A 24,557-nucleotide genomic window follows, 5' to 3' on the forward strand; every position below is an offset into this window, starting at 1 on the left:
AAACAAAAGGTTTTTATTTGTAAGCCAAAATGCAGATTTAGTCATTTCAGTGGGTTTGCTCCCTTTCACTAGTTGTTTGCAAATGGTATTCATTTACATATACACATAGGGATCCAAAAATTTGTTGTTTGGTGAACATGGACTCAGAATGTATGGTATCTGGGATTTTAAAACATTAGGCTCTGAAAGTTTTAAGAATTATTCTTTAAGGTCATTTTCTCTTTAGGAACCATTATCAAAGCTTAGAAGTTTCAGTTTAGAATGGAAGTTATATTTGTCTCTTCCCTATCTCTGTCATTTTTCCTGAATTCCACATTACTTAATCTTTTGGGATTTCCATGTTTCTGCCACCGTATTTTATCATTTTTTAAAACCTAATCAATGTTGTGGCTGTGGATGTGTTTGCAGGGAATAACTTTCTTGATTGCTTCCAGAAAGAAAGTTCTTAGGAACTTCTTCCATAGTGACCTGCATATTTCTGTTAGCTTCATGAGCAACCTTTCTGATTTTGTTGTTTCCCTTTTCTTTCATTTCTAGTTTTTCTTTTTTTTTTTTGAGACAGTTTCACTCTGCTGTCACCCAGGCTGGGGTACAGTGGCATGATCTTAGTTCACTGCAGCCTCCACCTCCCGGGTTCAAATGAGTCTCCTGCTTCAGCCTCCTAAGTAGCTGGGATTACAGTTGCCCACCCTGCCTGGCTAATTTTTGTATTTTTAGTAGACGGGTTTTCACCTTGTTGACCAGGCTGGACTCAAACCCCTGACCTCAAGTGATCCACCCACCTCGGCCTCCTTTTTTTTTCTTTTCTAATGGGCATCCTTTGGAAGTAAGGTTGTCATTTTTACTAACTTAAGAGTTACCACTGTTGGACTTAATGCTCTCGGCAAGTGATTGAATCAAATCCTGGAAGGATCTTAGATTTCTGATCCCAAGTTTGTTTATTTTTATTTTTGTAGAAGTGTTTTCCCTTGGCCTTTCAAAGTGCTGGAATTACAGGCACGAACCACCCTGCCTGGCTTGATCCTGAGTTTAAACCAGAGGAAATAAGGGTTGCTTGCTCTAAAACAGTGGTCCTCAACCCACCGGCCATGTACTGGTACATGTTAGGAATCCAGCTATACAGCAGGAGGTGAGCAGCAGGCTAGTGAGCCAAGCTTCATCTGTGTTTAAAGCTGCTCCGCATCACTTGCATTTCTGTCTGAGCTCTACCTCCTGTCATATCTGTGGTGGCGTTAGATTCTCATAGGAGTGTAAACCCTATTGTGAACTGCACATGCAAGGGATCTAGGTTGTACGCTCCTTATGACTAATGCCTGATGATCTGTCACTGTCTCCCATCACCCCCAGGTGGGACCATCTAGTTGCAGGAAAACAAGTTCAGGGTTCTCAGTGATTCTACATTATGGTGAATTGTATAATTATTTCATTATATATCACAAAGTAATAATTACAGAAATGAATTAATAAATGTAATTACGAACACCCCTTCCCTTACCACCCCCATCTGTGGAAAAAATGGTCTCCCACAAAAGCAGTCCCTGCGGCCAAAAAGGTTGGGAACCACTGCTCTAAAACATTTGGAAGTTAGGTGTGTTTACGTTATTTGCTGGTAGAAAAGTTAAAATGGCGTTCAGTATTTCCTGTGTTTATTAAGGAAGGTCACTTTATGTAGATCAGTGGTTTCCAGACATTATTGTGCCTAAGTATCACAGGAAATGTATTAACCATGCAAAGCCTGAGAAGTATCTGATACCACAGACCTGTGAGGTGACAACCTGGCATCTGCTTTGTTAGCAACCCTCCTAGGTAATTTCAATATAGGAAGAACAGTGGCCACACCATGGGAAACAGATCCAGATGGACACAGATGACTAAGCCTCCAAAACAAGAACTATTAACCTAACCAGCACACTGACTGCATCCAACATTGAAGAACTGAACAGGAGGTTTTCTTTTATGTCCATTGATCAAGGTCTAAAAACAATTTACTGGGCCAAATTTAAGCAGTCCTGATATAGAAAATTCATTTATCTTGAGTTTTGGGAAATAGAATTTTCTGATTTAAGAATCAGGGAACTATTTCCGAGATTCATTCCTCATAGATCAGTCATTTTTTTCCTCAGAAGGATAATACCTAATGAGAGGCAGGTTCTAACTGTGGCTTAGATCTAAAGATCCTCTCATGCTTCCCTAGAGGACCCGTAAAGGTGACTTGTGGAAAGAACAGATGTGTCTTTTTGTATGTAAAGCAAGTGATGTCTGATTTTCAAGAAAACAAAACCAAAAGCTTATTTTTTAATAAGGAGTTCCCTTCAGAATAATTTGCAGAACTGATGTCCCTAGACCTTCCAATATTTGCGTTCCAAGTGTAGTTTTCTCGTCTCACCTAGATAAGACTAAAGCAGAAGTTTTGTTGCATGTGCCTTCATTTTCCAGCAGTTGAGCAAGTGTGTGTAGCTCTCTTTATTCTCTCTTTTACCCCAGTGGTTGATCGCTGAATACTGTGATCTCTGAGTATACTGAGCTTGGCCTAAAGTTTATGCCGTCTGTCTTATTTTGTAGCAATTACTTCACATACCTGCAGAGGGCAGCAGAGAGCTGCTGATAGATTTATAATATAGACCTAAGAGTCCTGGTTTCTCCCTGTTTATCTGTTGCACAGATGCTTGCCATACGATTATTTAATTATGAGATTATTGTTTAAATGTATTTCATGCAAGTTTTTACTATTTAATAATGATAGATGGGATATACACTTCTAAGCTCCAAGTCAAGTGTATATTCACCGAGGTAAAGTAAAAGAAATACCCTACTCAGCCACTGCATTGTAGTCTGTTGAAGAGTGGCCTATTCATAAGGGACTAGAGGAGCGCTTTCTAACATTTTGCCATGCTGCACCAGGATTTTAAATTATATCAGTTGAAATTCTCTAGCTTGGATTTTTGGTTTTTTTGGAGGGTGGTTTTTGTTGTCGTCCATTAAAAACTTAAAATCAAGCTACCTCTAATATTTTAAGCAATTAATCCATTTGCAGCTCTTCGCACAATGTCAGGCCCATACCAAGTATTAGGAGTTTGAGCTCATTGAATGAGTTACACAGCTATGGAATCAGACATCTAATCTAGTATAGGTAATCTAAGCAGATAGGAGTACTATGTTACAAAATAGGAAATTACAAGGTAAGACTATAGCCAAGTAATGGATATTTCCTTTACAGGAAGCATCTTCACTTAGCAATATTAGCATACCGTTTCTCATCCTAACTAGTATTTAAAGTAATTGGTTTTGAGTATGTTGGGTATAATAAAAAATAAAATAATTTGGCTTCTTTATAGAATATCTTCTTTATACAAAGCACTTTATAATGTTTAAATACTTGATTTGCTAATTTTGTTATTCAGAAAGGACACTTGTAATAGTTTCCACCCTTATTTCTTTTTCAGTTAAATGAAAATTAATTCAGGGTAATTCTAGAAATTGAGTTATTCATTCAGCAGATCTTTGTTAGGACCCGCAATTAACAGGCAAAAATGGCTAGGCACAGTGGGTCAGACCTGTAATCCCAGCACTTTGGGAGGCCTAGATGGGCAGATCACCTGAGGTTGGGTTCAAGACCAGCCTGGCCAATAAAGTGAAACCCCGTTTCTACTAAAGATAGGAAAAATGAGCTGGGTGTGGTGGCATGCACCTGTAATCCCAGCTACTCCAGGAGGCTGAGGCAGGAGAATCTCTTGAACCTGGTAGGCGGGAGTTGCAGTGAGCTGAGATCACATCACTGCGCTCCAGCCTGAGCAACAGAGCAAAACTATGTCTTAAAAAAAAAAAAGGGCCGGGCGCGGTGGCTCACGCCTGTAATCCCAGCACTTTTGGGAGGCCGAGGCGGGTGGATCACGAGGTCAAGAGATTGAGACCATCCTGGTCAACATGGTGAAACCCCGTCTCTACTAAAAATACAAAAAATTAGCTGGGCACAGTGGCGCATGCCTGTAATCCCAGCTACTCAGGAGGCTGAGGCAGGAGAATTGCCTGAACCCAGGAGGCGGAGGTTGTGGTGAGCCGAGATCGCGCCATTGCACTCCAGCCTGGGTAACAACAGCGAAACTCCATCTCAAAAAAAAAAAAAAAAGAAAAGAAAGAAAAATTAGGCAGAATTGGCTCTCTCTTTTTTTCTTTTCTTTGGGAGATAGGGTTTTGTTCTTCTCTTGCCGAGACTGGAGTGCAATGGTGCAATCGTGGCTCAGTGTAACTTCCACCTCCCAGGCTCAAGTGATCCTCCCACCTCAGCCTTCTAAGTAGCTAGGACTACAGACATGAGCCACCACACGCAGCTAATTTTTTTATTTTTAGTAGAGACATGGTCTTGCTATGTTGCCCAGGCTGAAGTTTTCTTGAAGAATATGATTTCCTCTGACAAGAAATGTATAGTTCAGCTAGGGAGACATGTAACTATGCTTACATTTATATTTTAGGTAGTTTAGTGTTTTATCAGTATACTGAGGTGAGCTTGTAAGTGTGGGGGGGCAATGGGTAGAGCCTTCTCTGTACTTTGTACATTAGCACAGTGCCTGCACATTATGTGCCATAAGTGTGTTGAGAAACTGTTGTTACTGAGGTAGGAGTATAAAGTCCTTACTGGAGATTGTATTTAGCTCTTGAAAGATAAAACCTATTTCCCAGGTGGAGAGTTTCATTTTAACTTTTTATTTTTGAAATAATATTTTTTAGAAAGTAGCAAAAAATAGATTCCAGCTTCCCCTAATTTTAACAGCTTACATAGCCATAGTGCAATTATCAAAACCAGGAAATAAACATTATTACAACACTATAAACTACAGACCTTATTCAGATTTCATCACATTTTCCACAGACGTCATTTTTGTTCCAGGATCCAGTTCATTATCCCTCATTGCATTTAGTTTTCATATTGCCCTAGTTTTTTCTAGCTGATGATAGTTCTTTGTCTTTTTTTTTTTTTTTTAGACCGAGTAGCCCAAGCTGGAGCACACTGGCATGATCATTGCTTACTGTGGCCTCACACTCCTGGGCTCAAGTGATCCTCCTGCCTCAGCCTTTTTCATGGCTGGGACTACAGGCGCTTGCCATCACACCCAGCTATTTTTTTTTTAGGACATGGGATCTTGCTTTGTTGCTCAGGTTGGTCTCAAACTCATGTGCTCAAGTGATACCACCTTGACCTCCCAAAGTGTTGGGATTACAGGCATACACCATTGTACCCATCCTCCATTGTCTTTTACATCCTTAGAATATGCAGTTATTGTATAGAACGTCCCTCAGTTTGGGTTTGTCTGATTTGTGTGTGTATGTGATTTAACTAAAGTTATGTGTTTTTGTCAAGAATGCTACAGAAATGATGTCCCCTTCTTAGTGCATCTTATCTGGGGGTGTGTGGTGATGTTAACCTTGATCATCTGCCTTCTTTCTTCACCATAAAGTAATTATAGCATATTTCCCTTTATAGTTAACATCTTGGGTGAGATAATTAGAGAGTTACTTAGGTTAGATTTTTTTTTTCCCCTAACAACATCAATGTTTAATATAGTTCATTTGTTAGTATTTGTACTCCATTTTGAGTTCTTCTTACATCCTGGTTTATTTCAGTTGTTTATTTGGGGGTGTACAAAAACATAACTGTGGTTCTCCTAAAGTTATACAAAACGATATACTCAAGAAATATTATGCCCTCTTCATCCCTACTGCCTCATTTCCATTCTTTCTTCCCCTTTCCCACCCACCTCCTATTGGTAACCAATCAGTCTCTTGAGTTTCTGGTCTGTCTACCTTGTTTCTTTTGTACAGATGAGCAGAGTAGATATATTTTCTTATATTCCTTTTTTATACGTGAGGGATAGAACATTACAGATACTTTAATTTTTTTTCACTTAACAGTAGATCCTGGAAATAATCACATCAGTTCACAGGGATCTTATGAATTCTTTTTTTCCAGCTGAATAATTCTCCATTATATGGGAGTACCTTCATTTATCCAACCACTTGTATTCATGAACATTTAGATTATTTCCACTATTTGCCATATCAAACACTGCTGCAATGAATAATCTTGTTTGTGTGTTTTTATATTGTTGGAAATATATCTTCAGAGTAGGTTCCTAAAAATGGGATTTGTGGGTTAAAAGGTCGGTGCAACTGGATATGGTGTTCCTGTAGTACCAGGTAATTGGCAAGCTGAGATGGCTGGATGGCTTGAGCCCAGGAGTTCAAGGCTAGCCTGGGAATCATAACAAGAAATTGTCTCTTTTTTAAAAAGAAAACCCCTGCTGGGTGTGGTAGGTCATGCCTATAATCCACAGCACTTTGGGAGGCCGTGGCAGGAGGACTGCTTGAGGCTAGGACATCGAGACCAGCCTGGGCAACATAGTAAAACCCTGTTTGTATTTTTAAAATAATAATATTTAAACCTTTGTAAAACTGGTAGATGCATATGCAGTTTTCTTAAGAATTATCACTTCACTCTTCAGAAGGTTGTACCAGTTTATATCCTCACTGGCAGCAGATGAGATGGCCTGCTTCCCACAGCCAGTAGTATATGTTATACCCTTTACTTTTTGCCAGTCTGAGGTAGAAATGATATCTCAGTATTATTTTAATTAATTAATCTGAATACAGAAAAAAATTTTAAAAATTATTTGTCCAACAAAACAAACACCCCACTGTAAACAAAGTCAAAAGACAACTAACATCAGACATATGTGTACATCAGCATTCATAACAGCATTAATGACAAGAGCCAAAAGGTGGAAGTTACCCAAGTCTCCACATAGATAGATGAATGAATAAATAAAATGTGGTGTATACATACAATGGAATATTATTCTACTTAGGAAGGAATAAAATTCTCATATATGCTACAATATGGATGAACCTTGAATTATATTTTTGGCTTTTTGCTAGAAACAGGGTTTTGCCATGTTGCCCAGAATGGTCCAAACTCCTGACTCAGATAGTTTGCCCACCTCGACCTCCCAAAGTACTGGGATTACAGGTGTGAGCTACTGCTCCTGGCCTGTCCAGTTTTATAGTTGGCTTTAGGGAAGAGGATTTGGCAACCTCCTTACTTCAGCACATCAGAAATTCCACCTATTTTTGAACTGTGTAAATAATTTTTTTATTTTCAAAAAGTAGAATTAAACCAGAAAGGATGAGCAAAAAACTAAGCCTTAAAATTGACCATAAACAAACAAATTAGCATAACAATAATGAATTGATTATATAGGAAAGACAATTCCATTAACTTTGGACACAGACTCTGACTGCAACAAAACCTTGAACTTTGTATAGTAGGTTCATTGTTGGTAATGATATTTATATAGCCATGTTGAAACTCTTATTTATTGTAGGATAGAGCACATTAATAAAGTTGCTATTCTGAGAACCAGAGTTTTCACTTTGGAGGAATGTATTTTTGGATTTCATTTGTATGTGTTCTTTGGACTCATAAGGATTTCATTTTGTTTAAGATGTATTTCCTGGGTTTCTTCACTGAGAGGGCCTAAAAGCAGGAACACCCTAGTAACAATGAACACACTAACACTCAGATCTTTGTTTCTAAACATTGTTCCACACTAAAAGAATCCAAGACTCAGTCGAGTGGGGTGGCTTACACCTGTAATCTCAGCACCTTGGGAGGCTAAGGTGGGAGGATCACTTGAGCCCAGGAGTTTAAGACCAGCCTAGGCAACATAGTGAGACCCCCAGCTCTCCAAAAAAAAAAAACGTAGCCAGGTGTGGTGGTGTGCACGTGTGGTCCCAGATACGGGGGAAGCTGAGGATTGCTTGAGCCAAGGAGGTTGAGGCCGCAGCGAGCCATGATTTCTTTAGCCTGGGTGGCAAAGCGAGACTTTGTCTTTAAATAAATAAATAAGTAAAAATTTATCTAGGACTTCTTTGAGATACAGACAGATCTAGGGTAGGCAAAGTACAGAATACTACACCTGGAATATTATGTAAACCTGTAAGTTCACCCTTGGGAGAATAAACCCAGGTAAAATGCTTATGCAAATCCTGGAAGTAGACTAGGGAGGCTTGAACTAGAAATCCTAAAGAACTCAGTACCTGGAGCAAGGTTTAAAAGGGCCATATGGGATATGGGTAGGGCCAGCCAGAGGAGGGCATTGACGAGAGCCTCTTCTGCCCACATCTGAGGGCCAAAAAGCACTCTACAACACATGAAACCATTTAAGCATTAAGTAACACTCCACATTTTTTGCAGTGCTTTTATTGTTTTTATAATTTAAAACAATCTGTAGGGCAGAATTGAATTACAAAATTAAAAGCAGTATTTATACTCTGCATTCAAAGAAAGACCATGTGGGAAAAGAAGTGAAAAGTGGCCCCAGGGAGGAGATACAGTTTGTACTAGACTTTGAAAACCACTGAAAATTTGGTGTTAAGGAGTTGGAAGGAGGATATGGAAGAGTTATTCCATATGGAAGTTGGAAGGACAAGGCGGGGACATAGAAGCAAACAAATGGAATGAGGTATAAGCATGGTAAGCTTTAAGAGACGATAGTGAGATCAGACTGTCTAGCAGAGAGGACATGTGTCGCATAAGTTGAGTAGGTTGGAATAAAAACTTGATGTAGTGTGAGCAAGAGATTTCTGAATCTTGCTTTTTCTCATCTGTAAAATGAGTCAAGACCACCATGCTCACCTCTCAGAATTGTCTTGAGAAACAAATGAGCTAATGTATGTGACAGCAGATTTTTAGCAGTGAAGCACTGTGCTGGTATAGTTGTAAGAATTTTGAATACCAAGTTGAGAAGTTTACAGTTGTGATAGTAACTGTTCAGATAAACTCCATTCATTGAGAGCATTCTGTTGGGGCTTTCCTTGGCAATTCCTGTGATGATTTACAGTGCAGGATAATGTCACTATTTCCCCTAAGTTTTCAGTGATGGAGAAGAATACTGAGTAAGAGTCCTATAAAATTTCTTGGTTTCCATTTTTATGGAAGTAAATTCATGATCGGATGTTTCCCTGTGAGGCCTCTCTGGAATGTGTTAAAAGGCATTGTGGAGGTGTGTGAGGGCTCTAACCACATTAGAAGCTTCTGTTCATAGAACAGAACCTGGAAAGATTTTCCCCTGATAGTGCTGCAGAATATCAGCACTCCCGGCTCATGTATGTATGAATGCTTCTGGCACTTAGCACACTAAGGAAGACCTATACACTATCATAATCTATCCTTGGATTCCAGTAATATTGTACTACATGCCTGTCATCCTTTGGAGAAAGAATATATTAAGCAGAAAAAAATCCCAGTCTTTGTACCGGGATCATCAGTTCTGTCTTAGCACAGCTGGGAAATTGTTCAACTTTCTCCTCAATGTGCTATTTTTAGCTGTTTCCAAGGAGATGTTCAGAATGATACTGATAATTGCATTACTCTTTAATTTGCACAATCTGTGGAGAAGGAATTGGCAGCTCTTTTTCAGTGTTTACTACTCAGTGGGCCACTGGGTTGTGATTTATAAGTTCAAACAATGGAATGCCTTACTTAGAATAATTGGCCTCAGCTAACACCTGTAATCCCAGAACTTTGGGAGGCTGAGGCAGGCGGATCACTTGAGGCCTGGAGTTCAAGACCAGCCTGACCAGCATAGGGAAACCCCCATCTCTACTAAAAATACAAAAGAATTAGCCGGGTGTGGTGGCACATGTTACTCAGGAAGTTGAGGCATGAGAATCTCTTGAACCTGAGAGGCAGAGGTTGCAATGAGCCAAGATCACACTGCTGCACCCCAGACTGGGTGATGGAGTGAGACTCTGTCTCAAAAAAAAAAAAAAGAATAATTAGCCTCAGAATTACATTCTAGAGCCTTTTGCTTTGCTAGTTCAACTTTCAGTCCTTCAAGTTATAAAGGCAAGATGAGTGCTGGGCACACTGGCTCACACCTATAATCCCATCACACTGGGAGGCTGAGGTGAGAAGATTGCTTGAGCCCAGGAGTTTAAGACTAGCCTGGCCAATACAGTAAGACCCCATCTCTACTAAAAATAGAAAACAATTACCTGGGAATGGTGGTGCTTATAGTCCCAGCTACTCAGAAGGATCGCTTGAGCCCAGGAGTTCAAGGTTACAGTACACTCTTATGGTGCCACTGCACTCCAGCCTGGGCAACAGAAGGAGATCCTGTCTCTGAAAATAAAGTATTTCTAGAGCTGGCTGCTCAGGCTGGCCCTTATCACCAATTCCTTTCTGGATACTTGAGTCTTGACTTTGCCCATTGGGAACTTGATGTTATACATTTACCAAAGAATGATTAGTCTCTTAAAACACGAACACAGACACACGCTTACTTTACAAGAGCCCGATCTGGCAGTCTGAGTGATTCATCTGTGTTCACAGAACATTCCTAATGAGTTGGCTCTGAAGAGAAGATTATAGATCAGAGAGTAGCTTGAGATTTACAGTTAATGCTAAAGAAATTGAAATTCCTAAAGGATGGGCATTAAACTTTAGTAACTTGATGAGTTAACCCCTCTCTAAAGAATGTGTTTTTAAAACAACTGTTAACTGAATTTGTTATGTTGTCTTGGTTTCCAACACCCCTTCCTATTTGAAGGAATTCTCTTGTGTTATAATCTTGTTGAGTGGCAGTACCCCATGTCTCTCACTTCATCCTCTGACAACCAAGGCTTGTGATCTGTGCTTGGTATATTAGATGCTTCTGACCAAGACCTTGAATCTAGATTGAATGAAGCAAAGATAATGTAATGGTTGGAGTTTATTTGCTATCATTGCAGCCCTGTTCTGGCAATTCTTTCACTGAAAGACACTCAAGCATTCTTCTTAACAGAGTGTCCTTGAGTTCTACCTGCTTGCTTGTTTTTTTCTTTTCTTTTCTTTTCTTTTCTTTTCTTTTCTTTTCTTTTCTTGAGATGGAATCTTGCTCTGTCACCAGGCTGGAGTGCAGTGGCATGATATCGGCTCACTGCAACCTCTGCCTCCTGGGTTCAAGCAATTTCCATCCTCAGCCTCCTGAGTAGCTGGGACTACAGGCACACGCCAGCACACCCAGCTAGTTTTGTGTGTGTTCTTAGTAGAGATGGGGTTTTACTCTGTTAGCCAGGATGGTCTTGATCTCTTGACTTCATGATCTGCCCGTCTCAGCCTCCCAAAGTGCTGGAATTACAGGTCTGAGCCACAGCACCTAGCCAAGTTCTACCTGCTTTCTAAGCCTATCCTTAAAGCCTGCCACTGATTCTGTGAGCACTGATATCTTTCTAGTAAACCTGCCCCCTAAAATGTTTTGCTTAAGATAGCCTTTTGCTTGCATCCAGTAACCATAATCAATACAGCAGAGATCATTACAATCCAAGCATCTTTCTCATGGGTAGTACTAGGTAAATATGGCCATATTCTTATGTTTTATTTTTTCTGAATTCCTTTAGAATAGCTATTCCCTCAGATATGTTATATCTTAAAATGAATTGTTACTTGTACCTGCTGTGTGTCTGGCACATAGTACTTACCTTTTAGTTTCTTTATTGAGATTCTAAAAAAAAAAAAAAAAAATTAAGTGCTCTGTTTAATCCACAGTGTAATAATAAGACATTTGGGAAATACCCTGGTCTCATCAATAGAATATTGACAACTCTTTTCCAGAGAAAGAATATTTTTACTTTGGTTTCTATATTAGTCCATTTTCACACTGCTGTTAAGAATTGCCTGTGACCAGGCGTGATGACTCACACCTGTAATCCCAGCACTTTAGGAGTCCAGGGTGGGTGGATCACCTGAGGTCAAGAGTTTGAGACCAACCTGTCCAATATGGAGAAACCCCATCTCTACTAAAAATACAAAAATTGGCTGGGCATGGTGGCACATGCCTGTAATCCCAGCTACTCAGGAGGCTGAGGCAGGAGAATCTGCTTGAACCCGGGAGGCGGAGGTTGCAGTGAGCCAAGATCACACCATTGCACTTCAGCCTGGGCAACAAGAGCAAGACTGTCTGTCTCAAAAAAAAAAAAAAAAAAAAAAGAATTGCCTAAGACTGGGTGATCTATAAACAAAAGAGGTTTAATTGACTCACAGTTCCACATGGCTCCAGAGGCCTCAGGAAACTTACAATCATGGCAGAAAGTGAAGGGGAAGCCGATTGTTTTAAAGTGTGGCACTTTCGAAAACCATCAGCTCTGGTGAGAGTGAACTCACTGTCATGAGAACAGCATGGGGGAACTGCCCCCACGATTCAGTCACCTCTCACCAAGTCCCTCCCTTGACCCATGGGGAGAGTTAGATAGGGACACAGACCATATCAGTTTCTAATGTTAAAAGGACCAATTGCTTAGATTCCAGGCTTCTCCTGTGTATGAAATTCACTGCTAATTTATTTCCTCCCTTTGAAATTACTGTATCAGAAGCTTCAAGAAGGAAGAAAGCCACCCTCCCCCTCAAGAAAAAGAAAGAAAGGAACTTTGGGGTATTCTCTGTTTTGGGGTTTTCTGTTGTTTTTGTTTTAAAACACTGAAAAGGTGTCAGGCAGACAGATTGTTCTGCTAGTTTGGCTTGTGTCAATTAATATTGTTAAGATGTTCCAGAAGAAAGTGCACACACTCAGCACGTGTCTGCTTTGCTTTGCAGAATAACATTCTCTCATCCTTTGTGTTTGGTGAGTTTTTGACCATCTGTGCAAGTTTCTGAGTTGTTTGAAGAAGCTAAGAAAAGAAAGACATATTTATTTAGGTTTCTTCACATTTTCATGTGTTAACCTGCTAACGGCATACTGGCCTGACCCTGCAGACATGGTTTGTCCCCATGAATGTGCTCTCCCGGCATACTGTGTCTCCTTCATGACACAAACCATGAAGTGTTCTTATAGCTATAAGAATTGAAGTACTCATTTCACGGAAAATAATAGGTTATTTATTGAGCCTTTATTTACTAGTCACTGTATGGGCAGCTTTACATATATTATTATATTAATCCATTAAACAGTAGTCCATAAAACTATTAAAGCTTCAGTTTTGAAATGAAGAGCCTGAGGCTTAGGAAGATCCTGAAACTTGTCCAAAGTCACATAACTAGTAAGTAGTAGAAGCTAAAATTTGAATTTACACTGGTATACACACCAGTGGGTATGTTATTTAGTTTCATTTCTGAGTAAGTAGATTTCTTTTTGGTTTTTTTTTTTTTTTTGAGACGGAGTTTCACTCTTGTTACCCAGGCTGGAGTGCAATGGCGCGATCTCGGCTCACCGCAACCTCCGCCTCCTGGGTTCAGGCAATTCTCCTGCCTCAGCCTCCCGAGTAGCTGGGATTACAGGCATGCGCCACCGTGCCCAGCTAATTTTTTGTATTTTTAGTAAAGACGGGGTTTCACCATGTTGACCAGGATGGTCTCGATCTCTTGACCTTGTGATCCACCCACCTCGGCCTCCCAAAGTGCTGGGATTACAGGCGTGAGCCACCGGGCCCGGCCCAGTAGATATTAAGTGATAATAGAATTATCATTCCATGCAAAAGATAGAAGAAACATAGAAAGCAAAGGACATGCCAAGAAAACTGTTCTTTGTTTTAAACATCAAGAATACAATTGATAATTAGCCCAATGGTTGTGTTTTTTCTCTGTCACTGTGCAAGGTTTAGATGAAACTGATCCAGTTCTTAAAAGTCAGACTATTGCCTTTTAAATTGGACTTTGTGTGTAAAGAAAGCTGATCTTTTTGTTCACTTACAATAATATTGTGAGAAATTATGTAATTCTCTGATCTCTTTCAGAAAAGAAGAGAAGAGAGCATTAGACTAAAGGAGGAGGGAAACGAACAGTTTAAGAAAGGAGGTAAGATAACTTTCAGCACTGATAATCTGGTCATCTTGATACCTTATCCTGTTGTAGAGTCTGTGAAGAAACCCCAACAAACATTTGGAAGCAACTAGCAAAACCAGACTTCACAATACAGTGTTGCTTCCCAGTACCTTGGCATTTTGGGTTTTTTACTAGGCCAAATTATTCATCTGATGGTGACAAGTTACCATTTGTCTCTTGGCACATGCATAGTCTTTCTGTAATTCACTATCTGTTAATCTAGAATCAGGGGTAAAACTCTTCAGCTCTTGCTTTGGAAAATACTAATCTGTAATGTCAAAAGGATATGTGCTGCATTGCTTTAAAAACCACGGTCCCGACTCCTCGCTGGCTGTGGTACTATAAAAGCAGGCCTGACTGCTCTGGTATGGCCTAGGGTTGCCTGTCTTTTGGTTGTTGTTTCTTTTTTTTTGAAACAGAGTCTCGCTCTATCACCAGGCTGGAATGCGGTGGCCATTCTCGGCTCACTGCCACCTCTGACTTCCTGGTTCAGGTGATTCTCCTGCCTCAGCCTCCTGAATAGCTGGGATTACAGGCATGGGCCACCATGCCCAGCTAATTTTTGTATTTTTAGTAGAGATGGTTTCACCATGTTGGCCAGGATGGTCTCGATCCCCTCCCTGACTTTGTGATCCACCTGCCTCAACCTCCTGAAGTTCTGGGATTACAGATGTTAGCCACTGTGCCCGGCCTTCTTTTATTTTTTTATTTTTTTGAGATGGAATTTTGCTGTTGTTACCCAGACTGGAGTGCAATGGCACAATCTCGGCTCACTGCAACCTCTGCCTTCTGGGTTCAAGCAATTCTCCTGCCTCAGCCTCCCGAGTAGCTGGAACTACAGGCGCGCACCACCATGCCCAGCTAATTTTTGTATTTTTAGTAAAGATGGGGTTTCACCTTGTTGACCAGGATGGTCTCAATCTCTTGACCTCGTGATCTACCTGCCTCGGCCTCCCAAAGTGCTGGGATTATAGGCGTGAGCCACCGCGCCCGGCCTCTTTTGTTTTTTTAAATTCTCCAAACTGCTTCAGAAGGGTTGCTCTTTCATGTGCCATTTTCTTTGGATGCCTTAAGTAAAGAGAGATTCTTCATGTCCTTCTGCAGTTCCTACATTTGCTTAGGAATAAGTTGGTGGGGTTCACTCTGATCATTTAAGTCTTCTGTCACATCTTAAAGTGTATATGCTTCAGAAATCTGAGAGTGTTAACATTTTCCCTTAGTTATTTTCAGGGTTTTTTTGTTTTCCAAAAGTTACCCTAATTACCTGATTTCAGATTTTCAATTTTTTTTCTTATATCCTGGTTTAGTAATCATTAATATTTTTTTTCTAATAGAACAAATGCTTCTAATTTTGAAAGCATATTTTTTGTATGTTAATATTAAATATTTCAAACCTGAGAAAGGAGTATATAGGCAATTTTCTGTTATTATTCTGACCATAATTATGCATGTAACAATGAATATATAAATTTATCATCGTTTTCTCTTTTAAGGTCTTGATTTAAATATTGATTTTTATATCGTTGCTTTTAGCTCTATCAAATGTCTCTTCAAACAGTTCATGGATGTGGTTTTAGCCAGGTTGACTATATGAAAGGACAGTAGTTCTAATGAAAACAAACATGTATAATTTTTTCTTTATCTCAGGCCATGGATCCCGCAGTTTAATCTCTTTCATCTATCCAGTTCTCTGACCTCGTATGAAAACTCCTTTCTCAATTGCCCAGCCAAATGAAAACTGAACATTTAGGGAATGCCAGGACTCCTGAGTATTGAGGGCTTGTCACTGACAGCATGTTCAGCTGTCAGTTTACCAAGCACAGCCTGTGAGATTGGCACAAGCAAATACTGTTCCTTTAAAGAGAGAAGAAAGGAGGAAATTATTTTTACTGCCCAAAACTTGATAGACGGTGACCATCTTTTAACTCGAAACCTTCATCCTATGAACGGAAAACTGCTCTGAGATCCTGTGGAATATGTAGTAAAAGGAATAAAATCATAATGACCACTCTTTCTTTATCTTATCATCCTCAGATTATACAGAAGCTGAAAGTTCTTATAGTCGAGCCCTCGAAATATGCCCATCCTGCTTCCAAAAGGACAGGTCGATTCTATTTTCAAATAGAGCTGCAGCAAGGATGAAGCAGGTATGAATCTTTGACATCTTCTTTTTAAAAAGCACATGGACTTGCAGTCTTTTCATACCATAGTTTCTCTCCAAAAACTAGCATAGAGATTGCTGCTTCCCTATTTCCTGCCCTGATGTAAAGGCCACAGGGAGTATAGAAAATATTTTGAAAAATTTGAGTCAGATTACTGTTAACATTCCCCATTAAAGTAGCTGAGTGAAGAGGGGTGGCAGATTTTTTGCTAAACTAGGGCAGGTTAATGAAACAATGAGCCAAGTAGTACATACCCTAGAATAGAACTAGATGGTTGCTTTAGGCCACCGGAATTCTATATAAACATGCAAAGGCACAGGGAAACACTGGTGAAAACTCTGGGCTTTAAAGCATCTATAAAAATGGTTATTCCTGGGATTCTGATTTTTCTGTTTAAGGATAGACACTAGGAGAAATGTGGAACCATTGGGATAAAAGGTACCCTTAAGGCTGGATGTGGTGGCTCGCATCTCTAATCCCAGCACTTTGGGAGACTGAGGTGGTTAAATCACCTGAGGTCAGGAGTTCTAGACCAGCCTGACCAACATGGAGAAACCTGTCTCTACTAAACAAAATTAGCCAGGCATGGTGGCCTATAATCCCAGCTACTCAGGAAGCTGAGGCAGGAGAATCACTTGAACCAGGGAGGCAGAGGTTTTGGCGAGCCAAGATCGTGCCATTGCACTCCAGCCAGGGCAACAAGAGCACTGCTCCATCTCAAAAAAAAAAAGAAAAAGTACCCTTAAATGCAAAATGGGTGTCAGGAGACTTTTAAAAGCATTGTGTATTTCAAAGGATTGAGAACCTTTAGTATAACAAAGTGAATGTGGAATAGGTAAGAGTACAAATATATTTATTTTATACCATAATGGTACATAATTAGATAGTTGGATTTGGGCCAGGCTTAGTGACTCATGGCCTGTAATCCCAGCACTTTGGGGGGCCAAAGCAGGCGAATCACCTGAGGTCAGTCAGGAGTTGGAGACCAGCCTGGCCAACATGGTCACACCTCGTCTTTACTAAAAATAATAAAATTAGCCGGGCATGGTGGCAGGCACCTGTAATCCCAGCTACTTGGGAGGCTAAGATCACGCAACCGCACTCCATCCTGGGCAACAAAGAGCGAAACTCCATCTCAAAAAAATAAATAAAAATAAATTTTTTTTTTTTACTTTTTAAATTTTTTTGTTGAAAACTGAGATGCAAATACACACAGTAGCCTAGGTCTACACAGGGTCAGGAGCAGCAGTATCACTGTCTTCCACCTCCACATCTAGTGCCACTGGTAGGTCTTCAAGGGCGACTTAACCTGTCATCTCCTATTATAACAATGCCCTCTTCTAGAATGCTTTCTTTCTTTCTTTTTTTTTTTTTTTTTTTTTGAGACCGTTTCGCTCTTGTTACCCAGGCTGGAGTGCAATGGCGCGATCTTGGCTCACTGCAACCTCTGCCTCCTGGGTTCAAGCAATTCTCCTCCCTCAGCCTCCCGAGTAACTGGGACTACAGGCACGCGCCACCATGCCCAGCTAATTTTTGTATTTTTAGTAAAGACCGGGTTTCACTATGTTGACCAGGATGGTCTCGATCTCTTGACCTCGTGATCCACCTGCCTTGGCCTCCCAAAGTGTTGGGATTATAGGCGTGAGCCACCATGCCCGGCCTAGAATGCTTTCTATAGGACCTGCCTGAGGCTGTTTGACAGTTAACTTTTTTTTAGTAGAAGGAGTGCATCTAACAACAAAAAACACTGTATCGTAAATACATAAACCAGTAACAGCCATTTATTATCAAGTATGTATGTGTTACGCTTTCTTTTTTTTTTTTTTTTTTGAGATGGAGTCTCATGCTGTCACCCAGACTGGAGTACAGTGGCATGATCTTGGCTCAATGCTGTCTCTCTGCCTCCTGGGTTCAAGTGATTCTCGTGCCTCAGCCTCCTGAGTAGCTGGGACTACAGGCATGCACCACCATGCCTGGCTAATTTTTGTAGTTTTAGTAGAGACGGGCTTTCATCATGTTGGCCAGGCTGATCTTGAACTCCTGACCTCAGGTGATCCATCCAAAGTGCTGGGATTATAGGCATGAGCCACTGCGCCCAGCCTATGTTATACTTGCACGTAACTTGCAGTGTGGTAGGTTTGTTTACCATAGCTTCACACAAACACCTGAATAGTAAGTTATACCATGATGTTACGATGGCTACTATGTCATTATGTGATAGGAATTTTTCATTGCCATTAAACTCCTGTGGGACTGCTGTTTTATATGCAGTCTATCATTGACTGAAACATTATGCAGTATGTGTCTGTATACAATTCAGTGGATTAAAATACCTTCACAGTGTTATACATCCAACACCACTATCTAGTTCCAGATGACGGACATCCTAAAAGTATACCCCGTACTCATTAAGTCATCACTCCTCATCCTATAACTTTTTTTTTTTCTGAGACAGAGTCTTGCTCTGTTGTCCTGGCTTGAGTGCAGTGTGTGATCTCGGCTCACTGCAATCTCCATTCCTTGTTGCAAGTGGTACTCCTGCCTCAACCTCCCAAGTAGCTGGGTTTACAGGTACCCACCACCACACCCAGCTAATTTTTGTATTCTTAGTAGAGACAGGATTTCACCATGTAGGCCAGGCTGGTCTCGAACTACTGACCTCTAGTGATCCGCCCACCTCGGTCCCCTAAAATGCTAGGATTATAGGCATGAGCTGCCATACCTGGCCCTGAAACTGCTTTTGATTGAATCCTGAAGCAATTTATTTAGTATTCTGAAATATTCTGCAAAATATTTAGTATTTGCTACAGCAGGCATTGTGAGAATATTGAACACATATTTGAAATAACTTATTTCTGTAATATAAAAATTTCACCTAATTTCAGGAAAATGGACATTTTAGAGCTGCAAGGCATCTTATATAACATCCAGTTCAGCCTGCTCCTATTTTAGATGAGACAAACTGAGGCCTAGAGAAGGAAAGTAGCTTGGCCCGTGTTAAAGAGCAGGTTATTGTCAGAGCCAGGACCAGAATTCAGTTCTTGGACATCCAGTGTTCTTTCCGCTATGCCATGCTTCTAGATGCAGAAAGTTCAATTAGTTACATATTTTGTTTGATTAACTGTTTTATATTTTTGTTTGATCAGTAGATGAATTAAGGTTTATATCTGAGACTACATGACAAGCCACACACTGTGTGTCTGTAGATGGAGCATCTATATACTTTCTGAAAGATACCGCTTTGGGGTATGAGAGAGGAGGGTAATTCAGTTATTCAGATGCCAGTCATTTGCCCTGTTTTAGGTCACAGAGTTTCTCAATGTCAGCTTTGTAATGTAAAGTGTCTTGTAAATGTAATAGGTCATTTAGAACAATCTTTAAAGACACTTTTAGAAAGAAGCAACTTGAATAATGTGTTACCACCAGGCTTTCAGATCAGAGCCATCCCCATGTTAATTTTGAATTTTGTCTTGGAAGTAACACTCAGGTTTTCATGTAGTTTCTTTGAAAAGCATTCTGTATCTCATAAGCAGTTGTTAGTGATCAGATAATGTCATTGTGCCTTTGGGCCATTAAGATAAAACTAGGGCAACACATATTAATACTGTTTTTCCTTGTAGGACAAGAAAGAAATGGCCATCAATGACTGCAGCAAAGGTACAGGCTTGTTGATCTCACTACATGTTAATACAGGAGCATTATGTCAGACAGAGAGGGGCTTTGGGTCCAGTGTGCATTGTACATGTGTACCCTTCCTCTGGGGCCTTTCAAGAGGTGGCTTTATAATTCTGTCTTTTCAGAGATAATATTTAATAGTCATCTTAGAATAACTGTGCTTTTGAATGAATAATTCAATCAGTTTCTCCTATACTGGTCTTTACGTGAAGAAAAATTCAGTCCTCCAGCCTGGGCAATGTGGCAAAACCCTGTCTCTACCAAAAATACGAAAGTTAGGCAGGTGTGGGGGCATCCACCTGTAGTTCCAGCTACTCGAGAGGCTGAGATGGATCACCTGAGCCCAGGAGGTTGAGGCTGTGGTGAGCCATGATTGTGCCACTGTACTCCAGCCTGTGTGACAGAGTGACCCTGTGACCAAAAGAAAAGAAAAATTTAGTGCTGTCTTGGCAACAGAACTCATGGAATAGAATTTACTTGCTGTAGTCCCTAATTACTTTCTGTTGAGATTCAAATTGAAGATCGCAGCTGCCATTAGAGCATTTGGATCTGTGTATTTTGAGAAGGGGGACAACTGTGATGAGGGACAATTTCTGTTAGTGAATTGATAGTCTTCTCTGGTGTTGTAATTCTTCCAACCTACCTCCCATCATTTTTTTTACCCTTTCAGATTCTACACAATGGATCAAGCCTTTGCTATATGATATCTAAGTTCTCTTAAGGTCTTGTCATCCCACCAACGTGTTAGAGATACCTCAGACATGGGATTGCTACAATTGTATTGTGGTTTTTGTTTTTGTTTTCAAAAACTGCCTGATAGGCCAGTCAGGTGTCTTGCCTTTCGAACCAACTTCATGTGGAGAATACACATCATCACTTTTTCTTGCATCTCAGTCTCAGAAGGTTTTCTAGCAAATCACTGAGTTTTATATTTTTTCAGTTTTTCTTCTTTGGATAATAGTTTTTGGGAGAATTACAGAGTTGAAGAGAACCTTATCTGTTCTCTAGATCCCCTCTCACACTAAGCATGTAACCTATTTCCCCTGCTGTTACCAGAAAGGGGTCCTGATCCAGATCCAAGAGAGGGTTCTTGGACCTCTCCTCACAAGAAAATAATTCAGGGCAAGTCCATAAAGTGAAAAAGCAAGTGTATTAGAGAACTAACCAAAACAATGGCTACTCCATAGGCAGAGCAGCAGTGTGGGCTGCTCAATTAGGTAAACCTTTAGTTATTTCTTGATTATATGCTAAATAAGGGGCAGATTATTCATGAGATTTTCAGGAAAGGGGCAGAGATTTCCCAGAACTGAGGCCCCCTCCTCTTTTTAGGGGGTAACTTCCGAGTGTTGCTATGGCATTTGTAAACTATCATGGCGCTGGTAGGAATGTCTTTTAGCATGTTAATGCATTATAATTAGCATAGAGTGAGCCGTGAGGGTGACCAGAGGTCACTCCCATTGCCATCTTGGTTTTGGTGGGTTTTCACCAGCCTCTTTACTGCATCCTGTTCTATCAGCAGGGTCTTTGTGACCTGTATCATGTGCCAACCTCCTGTCTCATCCTGTGACTAAGAATGCCTTAACCTCCTGGGAATGCAGCTCAGTGGGTCTCAGCCTTATTTTACCCAGCCCCTATTCAAGATGGAGCTACTCTGATTCAAATGCCTCTAACACTTCTATTTTTTCTCTAATTAATTTGGTGCCCTCTCTACTGGCTTTCTTTTCTTTATATTTGGTATTTCCTTATAGTATCTGAATGAAACTGTTTCTATATTATAATATAGAAAACCACTTTTGATCTGTTACCAAGTTGGACTGGAACTAATTCTGAATGTACTGTTTTGTTTGAAAGAAGTTATTTAACCTATTTCCTTTATGTGAGGATGTGTGGGTTTGAGAAGTTTAAATTAGGAACAAGCTGCTGGTTTTCAGAGCTGTTTCTCTGTAACCAGATGGTGAAAAAAATGCCTTGTAAGCGTGATTAGCATGGTATATTGTAAGAAATAGTTCATTTCCATATGAAACAGTTTACTTCCAGCTGCAGCCCAAAGTGTAGGAGCCTTGCCTAGAAAATGAGAGAAAGGAGAAGAAAGTGTTCTCCAACCAAAGTGTTTTCCGGATTTGTTTTTGGACTTGCTTAAACTAATATTTATGTGGTTAGACATGGTCATTATGGATATATGCATTGTATTCATGGGCAAATTAAATTTACATCAGTATGGTTTGTCTGTATTGAGAGCACCCATCAACCCCCACCCTACACACACACACACACACACACACACACACACACACTCTCTCTCTCTCTCTCTCTCTCTCTCTCTCTCTCTCTCTCTCCCCCCCCCCTCCCTTTCTCAATCTTCTCTCTCAATTCATAAGCCTTGGCAAATAACTTAGCTTATTTCTGAGGTCATATTGGAGCTCCAGGGTTTTCATCCTTGGCATAAAGTTTAAGTTCATTCTCACCTCAGTCTCCTAAGTGGCTGGGACTACAGGTGCACACCACCATGCCCAGCTACTTTTTTTTATTTTGTCTAAAAAGAATGGGGGTCTCCCTATGTTGACCAGGGTGGTCTCATACTCCTGGGCTCACGCGATCCTCCTGCCTCAGCCTCTCACACTGCTGAGAGATTACAGGCATGAGTCACCATGACTGGCACATTGTCTTTATGTATATTATGAAGGAAAATTATGTTAGAGTGTTATGCTGGTTTTAGAGGATTATATAAAGTAATCGTGGGGCCAGACACAATGGCTCATGCCTGTAATCCCAGCACTTTGGGAGGCCAAGGCGGGCAGATGGCTTGAGCTCAGGAGTTCGAGACCAACCAGGGCAACATGGCAAGATCTTGTCTCTATAAGAAATACAAAAATTAGTCAGGTATGGTAACACATGCCTGTGGTCTCAGCTACTCAAGAGGCTGAGGTAGGAGAATCACCTGAACCTAGGGAGGTTGAGGCTGCAGGGAGCCAAAATTGAGCCACTGTGCTCCAGCCTAGGTGACAGCATGAGATTCTATCTCAAAAATAATAATAATCATGGGGAAACTTCTGTCTCTTCAACACATATTTGCATAATTAGAAGCTATCCACTAGTTGGAAAATTGTGGTATCTTGCTTAAGATAAAGTTACAGGTTTCCGTCTTTTAAAAGATGTAGTAGTCTGGGTGCTGTGGCTCATGCTTATAATCCTAGCATTTTGGGAGGCTGAGGTGGGCAGATCACCTGAGGTGAGAAGTTTGAGACCGGTCTGGCCAACATGGTGAAACCCCGTCTCTACTAAAAATACAAAAATTAGCTGGGCGTGGTGGCATGCACCTGTAATCCCAGCTACTTGAGAGGCTGAGGCAGAGGTTGCGGTGAGCCAAGATTGTGCCACTGCACTCCAGCCTGGGTAACAGGGAGACTCTGTCTTAAAAAAAAAAAAAAACAAGGTAGTAGAGTCCAGGCATGCTGGCTCGTGCCTGCACTTTCAGCATTTTGAAAGACTGCAGCAGGAGAATCATATGTTCAATCAGGAGTTCAAGACCAGCCTGGGAAGCATACTGAAACCCCATCTCTACAAAAAATACAAAAATTAGCCCACGCCTGGTAGCACATGCCTGTAGTCCAGCTACTTGGGAGGCTGAGGCAGGAGAATCGCTTGAACCTGACAGGCAGAGGTTGCAGTGAGCTGAAATTGCACCACTGCACTCCAGACCAGATGACAGAGTGAAACTTGGTCTCAAAAAAAAAAAAGAAAAAGAAATTAGAGTAACAAAAATGCAATTAAGGGAAACAAAAGGAATATTTTCATGAAGATAAAAGCCAAAACTAATCAATTTTAAAATACATGCTTCTGTATGGCAGAGTTTCTGTCTTCAGCTTGTACTTCTGCCCTGTATTCTAGAGTCCTGTATCCCAGTGCCAAGTTGTTCTTTGTTTTGGATGTCTGGTAGGCACCTCATATTTAACGTGCCCAGCCCCCATACACACACACAACTTGCAGTTCTTTTTTTCCATTCTAATAAATGGTATTACCATCCATTCCCTTGCTTAAGTTTAACCTTTGGAGTCATCCCTGATTGTTCTTTTATGCTACATGGCTAATTAATTAATTAGCAAGTTCTGTGGGCTCAAATTTAAAGACCTACTTAATCTAATCTGGCTGCTATTTTTCCATCACTACTATTTCCAGCTTAGACCAAGCCAACATCTTCCCTCATCTGGACCACTACACTGGCTTCCAACTGATCTCACAGCTTTCAGTCTTGCCCCACCCACCCCCACACTACAGCCAAAGCAATCCTTCAAAAATGTAAATCAGAGTATGTCTGAAGCTTGCTTGAAAACTTTGCAGTGGCTTCTCATCACACTCAGGAAAAAGTCCAGACTCCTTTCCCTGGCCACGAAGTCCCTGCATGGCCCTCCATTTCCACCTCTGGTCCCAGTCTAGTCACTAACATGCCAGAGTTACTCTTGGTGGTCCCTCTTCTGGCACACTCCTCCTTAGCCTTTCACATGGCTGATCTCTCTCACATAGTCCCTCTTCTTATTCTGAGACCACTTTCTGAAGTTACCTCATTTCTCACTTCACTTGCATTTACATGGCCTTGTTTTATTTTTCATTATAGTACTATGACTATCTTCAATTATATACCTGTTTACTCTTTCCTACTAGAATAGCATAAGGCTTCATGAGAACAAGGACTGTGTCTTGTTTACCACTATAGCCCAGAGATATACTACATTGGATATATATATAAAGTATTAAATAAATGTTCACAGAAAGCATGAATTTAAAAATTAAGGATAGATTATGAGAAGATTAAAAAGTCTTAGAGCCAAGACCTTGCCCTTTTTTTTTTTTTTTTTTTTTTTTTTGGAGATCAT

At 40.5% G+C, this 24,557-nt stretch overlaps 1 protein-coding gene across 3 annotated transcripts in view; it reads left to right on the forward strand.

Moving 5' to 3' along the window:
* Window positions 1–24,557, forward strand: part of TTC1 (tetratricopeptide repeat domain 1) — a 53,134-nt gene that overhangs the window by 9,317 nt on the left and 19,260 nt on the right. For all 3 annotated transcript variants that reach the window (XM_002744110.7, XM_008984218.5, XM_008984222.5), the window contains exons 3-5: window positions 13,762–13,822; window positions 15,884–15,996; window positions 19,632–19,668. In XM_002744110.7, the coding sequence (XP_002744156.1) occupies window positions 13,762–13,822; window positions 15,884–15,996; window positions 19,632–19,668 (211 nt within the window). The remainder of the gene's footprint in view (window positions 1–13,761; window positions 13,823–15,883; window positions 15,997–19,631; window positions 19,669–24,557) is intronic.

Source organism: Callithrix jacchus, chromosome 2 (assembly GCF_049354715.1).
Source record: "Callithrix jacchus isolate 240 chromosome 2, calJac240_pri, whole genome shotgun sequence".
NCBI lineage: Eukaryota > Metazoa > Chordata > Mammalia > Primates > Cebidae > Callithrix > Callithrix jacchus.